This window comes from Heterodontus francisci, chromosome 22 (assembly GCF_036365525.1).
Source record: "Heterodontus francisci isolate sHetFra1 chromosome 22, sHetFra1.hap1, whole genome shotgun sequence".
NCBI classification, from domain to species: domain Eukaryota; kingdom Metazoa; phylum Chordata; class Chondrichthyes; order Heterodontiformes; family Heterodontidae; genus Heterodontus; species Heterodontus francisci.
The window spans coordinates 34,138,324-34,152,519 of NC_090392.1; the positions used below are offsets into that span (position 1 = coordinate 34,138,324).

The 14,196-nt window shown below is 43.1% G+C and overlaps 1 protein-coding gene across 1 annotated transcript in view; it reads left to right on the forward strand.

Moving 5' to 3' along the window:
* LOC137381301 (zinc finger protein 850-like) overlaps positions 1-13,902 on the forward strand; it is a 55,613-nt gene extending 41,711 nt beyond the window's left edge. Inside the window, exon 2 of the mRNA XM_068053651.1 lies at positions 12,456-13,902. Within this exon, the coding sequence (XP_067909752.1) occupies positions 12,456-13,305 (850 nt within the window). The 3' untranslated portion in view covers positions 13,306-13,902. The remainder of the gene's footprint in view (positions 1-12,455) is intronic.
* The last annotated feature ends 294 nt before the right edge of the window (positions 13,903-14,196 follow it).

A 14,196-nucleotide genomic window follows, 5' to 3' on the forward strand; every position in this document is an offset into this window, starting at 1 on the left:
CTAAACCTGATATAATTTTGAACACCTCTATCAGATCTCCATTCAATCTGCTTTGCTCCACGGAGAACAACCCCAGCTTCTCCAATTTAACTTTGGAGTTAAATTCCCTCATATCAGTAACTATTCTGGTAAATCTCCTCTGCATTCTCACAAGGACCCTCTCATCCTTTCTGAAGTTTTCAATTCTTTAGTTGTGGCTGAACCAGAGATTTATAAAAGTTTAGCATTGCCTCCCAACTTTTGTGCTCAATACCTCTCTTTATGAAGCTCAGGATCCCATATGCTTTGCTAACTACTCTCAATATCCTGCCAACTTCATGAATCTATGCACATGAACCACCAGGTGTCTCTGTCCCTGCACATTCTTTAGAACTTTACCATTAAATATATATTGCCTTTGCCTATCCCTTTTGTCAAAATGCATCACCTCACAATGTGGATTGAATTCACATGAATTTAGAAGATTAATGAGTGATTTGATTGAAATAGAGTCATAGTCATAGAGAGATACTGCACTGAAACAGGCCCTTCGACCCACCGAGTCTGTGCCGACCATCAACCACCCATTTTATACTAATCCTACATTAATCCCATATTCCCTATCACATCCCCACCTTCCCTCAATTCTCCTACCACCTACCTACACTAGGAGCAGTTTACAATTGCCAGTTTATCTATCAATCTGCAAGTCTTCGGCTGCGGGAGGAAACCAGAGCACCCCGCGAGACCCACGTGGTCACAGGGAGAACTTGCTAATTCTACACAGGCAGTACCCAGAACTGAACCTGGAGCTGTGAAGCTGCAGTGCTAACCACTGCGCCACTGTGCAGCCCCAATGTTCAAGATATTAATTGGGACTGATGGTTTCTCTCTGTCTGCTGTTTCCCCACTGGTTGGTGAGTCTAGAACTAGGGGGCATAGTGTAAAACTTAGAGCCAGACATTTCAGGAGTAGTTAGGAAATACTTCTGCACACAAATGGTGGTAGAAGTTTGGAACTCTCTTCCACAAACTGCTGTTGATGCGAGATTAATGTTGATTTTAAATCTGACATTGTTAGATCTTTGTTAAGCAAAGGTATTAAGGTATATAGGGAAAAGGCAGGTTGATAGAGTTAGGTCACAGATCAGCCATGATCATACGAACGTATGAATAGGAGCAGAAGTTGGCCATTTGGCCCCTAAAGCCGCCTCCACCATTCAATAAGATCTTGGCTGATCTGTTTGCGTGTCGAATTTCACACTCCCATCTACCCTGATAACCTTTGATTCCCTTGTCTAACAAGAATCTATCTACTCCTGCCTTAAAATTATTCAATGACCCTGCCTCCACCATCTTCTGAGGCAGACTTCCAAAGACTCACAACCCTCAGAGAAAAAAATTCTGCTCATCTCTGTCCTAAAAGGGTGACCCCCGCCCCCCACAAGTTCTGGACTCCCCCACAAGAGGGAACATCCTTTCCACATCCACCTTGTCAAGACCGTTCAGGACCTTATATACTTCAATCAAGTCTCCCCTCACACTTCTAAACTTCAGTGAAAGCAAGCCCAATCTGTCCAACCTTTCCACATAAGACAACCTGCTCATTCCAGGTATCAACCTAGAAAAGCTCCTATGAACCATCTCCAATGCATTTACATCCTTCCTTAAATAAGGAGACCAAAACTGCACAGTCAGTATTCGAGATGTGGTCTCACCAATGCCCTGTATAACTGAAGCATAACATCCTTACTTTTATTTTCAATTCTTCTCGCAATAAAGGATAGCATTCCATGAGCCGCCTTTATTACTTGCTGTACCTGTATGTTAACATTTTATGACTCATGCACCCGTACACCTAGATCCCTCTGCACCTCGGAGTTTTGCAGTCATTCTCCGTTTAAGTAATACTCTGTTTTTTATTCTTCCTGCCAAAGTGAACAACTTCACATTTTCCCACATTATACTCCATCCGCCAGATTTTGCCCACTCACTCAACCTATCTATATCGGTCTGCAACCTCCTTTATGTCCTCTTCACAACATACTTTCCTACCTATCTTTGTGTCATCTGCAAATTTAGCGACCATGCCATCGCTCCCCTCATCTAAGTCATTGATATAAATCGCAAAAAGTTGAGACTCCAGCACAGATCCCTGCAGGACTCCACTTGTCACATTCTGCCAATCAGAAAAGGACCCATTTATGAATACTCTCTCTATTCTGCCAGCCAGCCAATCTTCTATCCATGCTAATATGTTACCTCCTACACCATGAGCACCTACTTTGTGCAGTAACCTTTTATGTGGCACCTTGTCAAATGCCTTCTGGAAATCCAAGTACAGTAAGTCAACAGGCTCCTCTTTATCCAAAGCACATGTTACTCCTTCAAAGAACTCCAATAAATTGGTTAGACATGATTTCCCTTTCCCAAAACCATGTTGACTCTGCCTGATTTCCATGAATTTTTCTGAATGCCCTGCTATAATATCTTTAATAGCTTCTAACATTTTCTCTAAGATAGATGTTAAGTTAACTGGCCTTTAGTTTCCTGCTTTCTGTCTCACTTTTTGAATAAAGGACTTGTATTCGCTATTTTCGAATCTAACAGAACCTTCCCCGAATCTAGTAAATTTTGAAAAATTAATACCAGCACATCATCTACCTCAATAGCCATCTCTTTTAAGACCCGAGGAAAATGCCCATCGTAATCGCGGACTTGTCAGCCCACAGCTCCATCAGTTTGGTCAGTGCCGCTTCCCTGGTGATTGTAATTTCACCCAAGTTCCTCTCTTCCTCCACCTCCTGATTTACAGCTATCACTGGAATGCTTTTTCTATCCTCTATCGTGAAGACAGAAGGAAAATATTTGTTCATTTCATCCGCAGTTTCCTTATTATCTACAATTAACTCCCCATTCTCATTCTCTGGAGGACCAACACTAGCTTTACTTACTCTTTTCCTTTTTAAATACCTGTAGAAACTCTTGCTGTCTGTTTTTACATTTCTAGCTAGCTTCCTTTCTTCTGATTAACCTTTTAGTCATCCTCTGCTGTTCTTTATATTCTGACCAATCATACTGAGTATTCTGAAATATCCCCTTGAATATCTGCCACTGCTTCTCTTTTGATCTATCCCTGAGCCTAGTAACCCAGTTCCCTTCAGCTAGCTCAGCTTTCATGCCCACATAGTTGCCCTTATTTAAGTTTACCTGGAGGTGCCTTTACTCTGAGCTCATTAATTAATCCTGTCACATTACACAATACCAAGTCTAATATAACCTGCTGTCTGGTTGGTTCCAGAATGTGCTGCTGTAAGAAACTATCTCAAAAACATTCCTTATGATTGGAAAGTTGCACATGTCACTCCACTTTTTAAGAAGGGTGAAAGGGGCAACCAAGGAAATTACAGACCAGTTAGCCTGACATCTGTGGTGGGCAAGTTGCTGGAGTCTATAATCAAGGATACCTTGAACACCTAGAAACATTTCAGTTAATCAGGGACAGCCAGCATGGATTCATGACGGGAAGGTCATGCCCGACAAATCTCATTGAATTTTTTGAAGAGGTGACTAAGGTAGTGGACAGGGGAATGTCTATGGATGTTATTTATATGGACTTCCAGAAGGCATTTGATAAAGTCCCACATAAGAGACTGTTAACTAAGGTAGAAGCCCATGGAGTTGAGGGCAAATTATTGACATGGTTAGGAAGTTGGTTAAGTGGTAGGCGACAGAGAGTGGGGATAATGGGTAAATACTCCGATTGATAGGATGTGACTTGTGGTGTCCCGCAGCGATGATACAAAGTTAGGTGGCATTGTAGACAGTCTAGATGATAGCATAAAATTACAAAGAGATATTGACAGACTAGGTGAGTGGGCAAAACTGTGGCAGATGGGTTTCAATGCGGGCAAATGTGAGGTTATCCATTTTGGACCAAAAAAGGATAGAGCAGGGTACTCTCTAAATGGGAAGAGGTTAAGTACAGTGGATGTCCAAAGCGGAGGTTCAGGTGATTAGATCTTTAAAATGCCACGAGCAAGTGCAGAAAATAATCAAATGGACTGCAAGCCTTTATATCCAGAGGATTGGAGTATAAAGACACAGAGGTTATGCTGCAGCTGTACAATACCCTGGTTAGACCCCACTTGGTGTACTGTGAGCAGTTCTGGGCACAACACCCTTAGGAAGGATATATTGGCCTTGGAGGGAGTGCAACGTAGGTTTACAAGAATGATACCTGGACTATAGAGGTGAAGTTACGAGGAGAGATTACACAAATTAGGCCTGTTTTCGCTAGAATTTAGAAGGTTAAGGGGTGATCTGATTGAAGTCTTCAAGATATTAACAGGAAAAGACAGGCTAGATAAAGATAAACTATTTCCACTGGTTGGAGATTCTAAAACTAGGGGGCATGGTCTAAAAATTAGGACCAGACCGTTCAGGAGAGATGTTAGGAAGCACTTCTTCACGCAAAGGGTGGTAGAGGTTTGGAACTCGCTCCCACAAACAGCAGTTGAAGCTAGAACAGTTAATTTTACATCTGAGATAGATTTTTGTTAAGCAAAGATATTAAGGGATGTGGGCCAAAGGCAGGTATATGGAGTCAGGCCACGGATCAGCCATGATCTCATTGCATGGCGGGACAGGCTCGAGGGGCTGTCTCTAACAGGGCCTACTCCTGTTCCTATCTTCCTATGTTCCTATTCTATGAACTCCTTATCCAGGCTACTATTGCCAATCTGATTTTTCCAGTTTATATATAGATTAAAATCATCCATGATTATTGCCGTCCCTTTATCACAAGCACCCAGTATTTCTTGTATACTTCGTCCTACATTATGGTTAATGTTAGTGGACCTGTAAACCACTCCCACTAGTGACTTCATTCCCCTACTATTCCTCATCTCCACCCAAACCGATTCTACATCCTGATCTCCTGAACCAAGGTCATCTCTAACTATTGCACCAATGCTATCCTTAATTAAGAGTGCTACCCTTCAACCTTTACCTAGCTTCCTATTCTTCTTGAGATCATATACTCAATATTCAGGACCCAATTCTTGTCATGATGCAGCAATGTCTCCGTCATGACTATCAGATCATATTTATTTACTTCAATGTGCGCTATCAGTTCATCTAGTTTGTTATGGGAGCAGGAGTAGGCCATTCAGCCTATTGAACCTGCCCCTCCATTCAATATGATCATGGCTGATCATCCACTTCAATGGCTTTTTCCCACACTATCCCCATATCCACTTATGTCATTTGTATTTAGAAATCTGTCAATCTCTGCTTTAAACATACTCAATGACTGAGCTTCCACAGCCCTCTGGGGTACAGAATTCCAAAGATTCACAACCCTCTGAGTAAAAAAAAATTCTCCTTATCTCAGTCCTAAGTGGCTTCCCCCTTATTTTGAAATTGTGTCCCCTGGTTCTAGACTCCCCAACCAGGGGAAACATCTTAGCTGCATCTAGCCTGTCTATCCTTTTAAGTATTTTGTAGGTTTCAATGAGATCACCTCTCATTCTTCGAAACTCTAGCGAATACAGGCCCAGTTTCCCCAATCTCTCTTCATAGGACAGTCCCACTATCCCGGCAACAAGTCTGGTGAATCTTCGTTGCACTCCCTCTATGGCAATAATATCCTTCCTAAGGTAAGGGGACCAAAACTGCGCACACTACTCCAGGTGCGGTCCAACCAAGGTTCTATACAATTGAAGCAAGACTTCACTACTCCTGTACTCAAATCCTCTTGTGATAAAGGCTAACATACAGTAGAGAAAGAAAATGTTGTTGAGAATACTGAGATTCAGGCTACGAGGCTAGATGGGATTGAGGTTCACAAGGAGGAGGTGTTAGCAATTTTGGAAAGTGTGAAAATAGATAAGTCCCCTGGGCCAGATGGGATTTATCCTAGGATTCTCTGGGAAGCTAGGGAGGAGATTGCAGAGCCTTTGTCCTTGATCTTTATGTCGTCATTGTCGACAGGAATAGTGACGGAGGACTGGAGGATTGCAAATGTTGTCCCCTTGTTCAAGAAGGGGAGTAGAGACAGCCCTGGTAATTATAGACCTGTGAGCCTTACTTCGGTTGTGGGTAAAATGTTGGAAAAGGTTATAAGAGATAGGATTTATAATCATCTTGAAAAGAATAAGTACATTAGAGATAGTCAGCACGGTTTTGTGACGGGTAGGTCGTGCCTCACAAACCTTATTGAGTTTTTCGAGAAGGTGACCAAACAGGTGGATGAGGGTAAAGCAGTGGATGTGGTGTATATGGATTTCAGTAAGGCGTTTGATAAGGTTCCCCACGGTAGGCTATTGCAGAAAATACGGAAGTATGGGGTTGAAGGTGATTTAGAGCTTTGGATCAGAAATTGGCTAGCTGAAAGAAGACAGAGGGTGGTGGTTGATGGCAAATGTTCATCCTGGAGTTTAGTTACTAGTGGTGTACCGCAAGGATCTGTTTTGGGGCCACTGCTGTTTGTCATTTTTATAAATGACCTGGAAGAGGGTGTAGAAGGGTGGGTTAGTAAATTTGCAGATGACACTAAGGTCGGTGGAGTTGTGGATAGTGCCGAAGGATGTTGTAGGGTACAGAGAGACATAGATAGGCTGCAGAGCTGGGCTGAGAGATGACAAATGGAGTTTAATGCGGAAAAGTGTGAGGTGATTCACTTTGGAAGGAGTAACAGGAATGCAGAGTACTGGGCTAATGGGAAGATTCTTGGTAGTGTAGATGAACAGAGAGATGTTGGTGTCCAGGTGCATAAATCCCTGAAGGTTGCTAACCAGGTTAATAGGGCTGTTAAGAAGGCATATGGTGTGTTAGCTTTTATTAGTAGGGGGGTCGAGTTTCGGAGCCACGAGGTCATGCTGCAGCTGTACAAAACTCTGGTGAGACCGCACCTGGAGTATTGCGTGCAGTTCTGGTCACCGCATTATAGGAAGGATGTGGAAGCTATGGAAAGGGTGCAGAGGAGATTTACTAGGATGTTGCCTAGTATGGAGGGAAGGTCTTACGAGGAAAGGCTGAGGGACTTGAGGTTGTTTTCGTTGGAGAGAAGGAGGAGGAGAGGTGACTTAATAGAGACATATAAGATAATCAGAGGGTTAGATAGGGTGGATAGTGAGCGTCTTTTTCCTCGGATGGTGATGGCAAACACGAGGGGACATAGCTTCAAGTTGAGGAGTGATAGATATAGGACAGATGTGAGAGGTAGTTTCTTTACTCAGAGAGTAGTAAGGGCGTGGAACGCCCTGCCTGCAGCAGTAGTAGATTCGCCAACTTTAAGGGCATTTAAGTGGACATTGGATAGACACATGGATGAAAATGGAATAGTGTAGGTCAGATGGTTTCACAGGTTGGCGCAACATCGAGGGCCGAAGGGCCTGTACTGCTCTGTAATGTTCTAATTCTAATACCATTAGCCACCTTAATTGCTTGCTGCACCTGCATGTTGGCTCTCAGTGACTTATTGACAAGGGCATCCAGGTCCCTTTGTATATCTACACTTTCTAATCTCTTACCATTTAAGAAATACTCTGCACCGATTCCTCTTACCAAAGTGGATAACTTCACATGTTTCCCCATTATATTCCATCTGCACATTCTTGCCCACTCACTGTCCAAATCTCCTTGAAGTCGCTTCGCATCTTCTTCACAACACACATTCCCACCTAGTTTTGTGTCATCCGCGAACTTGGAAATACTACATTTGGTCCCCACATCCAAATCATCGATATGTATTGTGAATGGCTGGGGCGCAAGCACTGATCCGTGCGGTACCCCACTAGTCACAGCCTGCCAATGCGAGAATGACCCGTTTATTCCTACTGTATTGCTTTCTGCCTGTTAACCAATCCTTATTCCATGCCAGTATATTACCTCCTATCCCATGTGCTTTAATTTTGCTAACCAACCTTCTGTGGGGGACTTTAACAAAAACCTTCTGAAAATCTAAGTATACCCATCCACTGACTCCCCTTCATCAATTCTGTTAGTGACATCCTCAAAAAACTCCCAACAAGTTCATCAAACATGATTTCCCATTCATAAATCCATGTTGACTATGCCCAATCAGATCATTATTATCCAAATGTCCATTTACCACATCCTTTGTAATAAATTCTGTCATTTTCTCAATGACTGATGTAAGGTTAACAGGTCTGTAAATCGCTATTTTCTCTCTCCCTCCCTCCCTTAAATAGTGGGGTGCCATTCGCGACCTTCCAATCTGTAGGAACCGCTCTAGAATCTATAGAATTTTGGAAGATGATCACTAATGCATCGACTATCTCCATAGCTACCTCTTTCAACACTCTGGGATGTAGAATATCCGGTACCGGGGACTTGTCAACCTCAGCCCCATTAATTTCTCCAATACAACCTTCTTACTAATACTAATTTCCTTCAATTCCTCATTCTCCCTAGTCCCTTGGATCTCTGGAAGGCATAAACAGGATTAGACAAAGTCAGCATGGGTTTACAAAAGGGAAATCATGCTTAATAAATCTTAAGTTTTTTGAGGATGTAACTATTGGAATAGATAAGGGAGAACCAGTAGATCTGGTGTATTTGGATTTTCAGAAGGCTTTTGATAAGGTCTTACATAAGAGGTTAGTGTGCAAAATTAAAGCACATGGGATTGGGGGTAATATACTGGCATGGATTGAGAAACAGAGTAGGAGTAAATGGGTCTTTTTCGGGGTGGCAGGCAGTGACTAATGGGGTACCACAGGGATCAATGTTTGCGCCCCAGCTATTCACAATATATATTAATGACTTGGGTGAGGGAATTAAATGTAACATTTCCAGGTTTGCAAATGAGACAAAGCTGGGGGCGAATGTGAGCTGTGAGGAGGATGCAAAGAGGCTCCGATGTGATTTGAACTAGTTGGGTGAGTGGGCAAATGCATGGCAGATGCAGTATAATGTGGATAAATGTGAGGTTATCCACTTTGATTGTAAAAACAGAAAGGCTGATTATTATCTGAATGATAGATTGGGAAAGGGGGAGGTGCAACAAGACCTGAGTGTCCTTGTACACCAGTCGCTGAAAGCAAGCATTCAGGTGCAGCAAGCAGTTAGGAAGGCGAATGGTTTGTTGGCCTTCATTGCAAGAGGATTTGAGTACAGGAGCAAGAATGTCTTACTGTAGTTATACAAGGTCTTGGTGAGACCACATCTGGAGTATTGTGTGCAGTTTTGGTCTCCTTATCTGAGGAAGGATGTTCTTGCCATGGAGGGAATGCAAAGAAGATTTACTCGGCTGATTCCTGGGATGGCAGGATTGATGTATGAAGAGAGATTGGGTCGACTAGGCCTATATTCAATAGAGTTTAGAAGAATGAGAGGGATCTCATATAAACCGTTAAATTCTAACAGGACGAGACAGGCTAGATGGAGGGAGGATGTTCCCGATGGCTGGGAATTCACAGAACCAGGGGTCACAGTCTCAGGACACTGGGTATGCCATTTAGAACAGAGATGAGGAGAAATTTCTTGACTCAGAGGGTGGTGAACCTGTGGAATTCTCTACTGCAGAAGGCAGTGGAGGACAAGTCATTAAATATATTCAAGAAGGAGACAGATATATTTCTTAATGCCAAAGGGATCAAGGCATATGGGGAGAAAGTGGGAACAGGGTACTGAATTAGACGATCGGCCGTGATCTTTTTTGAATGGCGGAGCAAGGCTGAATGGCCTACTCCTATTTTCTGTTTCTAATTCTGGGAGATTTCTTGTATCTTCCTCAGTGAAGACAGACACAAAGTAATCATTTAGCTTCTCTGCCATTTCTCTATTCCCCATTATACATTCTCTTGACTCTGCCTGTAATGGACCCACATTTGTCTTAGCCAAACATTTCCTTTTTACATACCTGTAAAGTTTTTACAATCCGTATTTATATTTTCTGCTAGTTTACATTCATATTCTATTCTCCCTTTCTTTATCAGTTTCTTCATCCTCATTTGCTGTATTCTAAAATCCTCCCAATCCTCAGGTTTACTACTATTTCTGGCAACTTTATAGGCCTTTTCTTTTATTCTTATACAGTCCTTTTATTCTTATACAGTCCTTAACTTCCTTTGTTATCCACGGTTGACTGCCTTTACTTTTGGGGTTTTTGTGCCTCGAAGGAAAGTATAGTTGCTGTAAACTATGTAAAATTTAATATTTCTTTAAAGACTAAAGACAATGAATACTACGTGGCATCAGATACAGAGCGTTTAGTTTTGTCTTTTTGTTAGCTTTGTAATATCTAGTCTTGACTGACCTTCATTTCCCATATTACTATTCTCTCCTGCCTTGACTCTACCCCTTGGTTTGCTACATCTACCCAAGCTTGATCCCTCACCACCCACCCTTGTTTAAGATTTCATTGCATGGTGGAACAGGCTCGAGGGTCTAAATGGCTAAGTCCTAAAATCATAGAAACTTTCAGAATAGAAGGAGGCTGTTCAACCCTTTATGCTTGTGCTAGCTCAGAGTAGTCGTGCTTCGTTCCACACACCCACTTGTTGGTAAGCCTGCAAGTTCCTCGTTCTCAAATGCCTGATAATTTGCTTTAAAATTACTGATAGAATCAGGTTCCACCACCTTTTCAAGGTGGAGCATTCCAGAGCCTGACAACTCTCTGTTGGTACAGAAACTGCTGAACTCGATGTTGAGTCTGGAAGGTTGTCAAGTATCTAATCAAAAGATGAGCTGCTGTTCCTTGAGCTCCCATGAAGCTTTTCATTGGAACAATGCAGGAGGCCAAGAACAGAGAGGTCAGAAATAAAAACAAAAATTGCTGGAAATACTCAGCAGGTCTGGCAGCATCTGTGGAGAGAGAAGTTAACGTTTCAGGTCAGTGACCTCTCATCAGAACAGAGAGGTCAGAGTGGGAGTGGGACGGAGAATTTAAATGGGAAGTGTCGAAAAACTCGGTCACGCTTGCAGGCTGAACGGCGATGTTTTGCAAAGTGATCACTCAGTCCATGTTTTATCTTCCCAGTATAGAACGGACTGCATTGTGAGCAGCAAATACAATATATTAAATTGCAAGAAGTACAAGTAAATCAGTGGTTGGTTTCATCCCACAAAACCTTGAGAAAAACTCAAAGAAAGATACTTTATTTGAAGAGTAAGGGTTACAAAGTGAGGCAAACTGATTGCTAGATTTTTAAACTCCACCCCATCTATAAAGACTATTAACATCAGATATAAACCCCACTGTCTGAATGAATATGGTTCTGTACTGGATGTTATTACAGTAGAATCCAACCCCTGCAGTCACTTGTAAAGTCACTGGAATCTCAGCAGGTTGGATGATTGATTAAATCCCTTGCCCCACACACAGCAGGTGAATGGCCTCTCCCCAGTGTGAACGTGTTGGTGTATAGAGGCTAGATGGCTGAGAGAATCCCTTCCCACACACTGAGCAGGTGAACGACCTCTCCTCAGTGTGACTCTGCAATGAGTTTCCAGCTCTGACAGATAATGAATTCCTTCTCTCAGTCCCCACATTTCCACAGCTTCTCCCCAGTGTGACTGCACATGTGTTTCAACAGGCCAGATGATCAGCTGAAGCCTCGTCCATACATGGTTTCTCCACTGTGAACAGGGCTTTTTGCTTTAATGCTCAAAGTATGAACATGATGGTGAATTGAGTGACTCTGTCAGATCTTGACGTGATATTTGGTTTGATTTTATTTGTTACAATTCAGCGGGATGTAAACAGTAACCCTGGCACTTACCAACACCGTAAGGAGAAATGGTGAGAAACCTCCCCCTGTGTGCAGAGTGTGAATAAAATCAATGTCTGTAAAACCTCTGCCAATACTCTGGAAAAGGAATTTACAAAATTCATCACTGTTAGTCCAGAACAGAAGTTCAAAACAGACAATTCTAGTTTCGATGGAACATTTTTTTCTCTTGTTCCCCCAAAGCTGTAAATCCCCGTCCCACACACTCTCCCTCCTCCCTGTGCTGAAATCCAAACTCATGGAACCATCTGCTCCATTTCTTTCCTCCACTGCCAGTTTTCTCCCTCCCTCTACTCTGGCTGGGTTCAGTTCTCCAACCCCTGTGTGCAAAGTAAGAATAAAATCAATGAGTCAATAAATTTCTCTCCTGGTCACTGGGACCCTGAAGCTCCACCCACTCTCTGTTCTGGCTCCACAAATTACCAGATTCATTCAGCTCAATTTCAAAACCTGTTTTTTGTGGGTGTTCTCTCACTCCCTTTTTCCTGTTTTAAACTCCTTTAACAGGGTTTTAGAAGGGGAGGATTTGCAGGCAGGAAACTCAAACCAAACATCACGCCAAGATCTGACAGTCACTCGATTCATCAGGATCTGAATGTCATCAGCCTTTGACCATGGAAGCAAAAAGCCTTGTTCGCAGTGTGGAGAAACCGTATACGTGTTCTGTGTGTGGACAAAGCTTCAGCCGACCATCTGGCCTGTCAAAACACAAGCGCAGTCACACTGGAGAGAAGCCGTGGAAATGTGGGGAGCGTGAGAAGGAATTCAATTACCCATCTGGGCTGGAAACTCATCGCAATCACACTGGGGAGAACCAATTCACCTGCTCGGTGTGCGGGAAGGGATTCAGTCAGTCATCAAAGCTGCTGAGACACCAACGAGTTCACACTGGGGAGAGGCCGTTCACCTGCTCTGTGTGTGAGAAGAGATTTGCTGATTCATCCGCCCTGCTGACACACAGGCGACTTCACACTGGGGAGAGGCCATTCACCTGCTCTGTGTGTGGGAAAGGATTCACTCAGTCATCCAAGCTGCTGAGACACCGGCGACTTCACAGTGGGGAGAAACCGTTTATCTGTTCCATGTGTGGGAAGGGATTTGCTAATTCATCTGACCTGCTGAGACACCAGCAAGTTCACACTAGGGAGAGACCGTTCACCTGCCCTGAGTGTGGGAAGGGATTCACCTGCTCATCTGCCCTGCTGAGACATCAGCGAGTTCACACTGGGGAGAGGCCGTTCACCTGTTCCATGTGTGGGAAGGGATTTGCTCAGTCATCCAACCTGCTGACGCACCAGCGAGTTCACTCTGATGAGAGACCTTTTAAATGTCCAGACTGTGGGAAGTGTTATAAAAGTTCCCTGGGACTGATGTCCCATCAACGTGTTCACACTGACAAGAGCCTGTTCAGGTGCTCTCACTGTGGGACTGGGTTCAGTAAATCAGGCCAACTCACTGTACACGAGCGCAGTCATACTGGGGAGAGGCCGTTCACCTGCTCCGTGTGTGGAAAGGGATTTAATCGATCATCCAAACTGCTGAAACACCAGCAGCGAATTCACAAGTGACTGCAGGGGTTGGTTCCTGTTGTTATTGCTGCTGTTAATCACATCCGGGACTGAACCTTGTTCATTCTGACAGTGGGGTTTATTTCTGATGTCAGTTGCCCCTCTTGGACTGAGTGTGTACCCCACGGCATCTCGCATTCATGTGTGACTAGACCATCATGTCTGCAAACCTCGTCTTAAATCCACTCAGTAAATGTACTGAACTAAAGATGAACAGTAAACAGATCACAGACCAATCCTGCAGCTCCATATTGACAGGAGAAAGTCTGTTCTTCAGCTCTAGAATGAGGCTGTTGAGATCTGAATGTTTGTAAGCACCAACAAACTTGAGCTGTTTGATAGACAGGTTGTTCACTGCTGTTAACATTGTCAGATATTGAAGGAATTACTCTTAAAGTTAAATCAGCCAATTACAAGCTCAGACTGTGGTTCCTGTTGTAATTAATACTGAGCATCCATTAGTGCTGATTTACAGTGAATCACTGAATAACCTGTTAACCTTTGTTACTTGTTTTGTGAAATATTCTCATTAGTGCTCAGCTGTTGGATAACTGATTACATTTATATGTGTTTATACATGTCTATAAAGCATCTGTGTGCCCAAAGTTAACTAAGTTGTGATTTGTAACCAATAACTGATGTTTCGGGCATGACCTGTAGTCAGGTATGTTGGTGATTTGTCAAGAAAGATTTAATTCACTCACTCAGCAGATTGAGAGGGATCAGACTGAGATTATATGAACATAAGAAATAGGAGCTGGAGGAGGCCATTTGGCCCTTCAAGCCTGCTCCACCGTTCACCAAGATCATGGCTGATCTAGCACAAAGGAAGATGGTGGTGGTTATTGGAGGTCAATCATCTCAGTCCCAGGACATCACTACAGGAGTTCC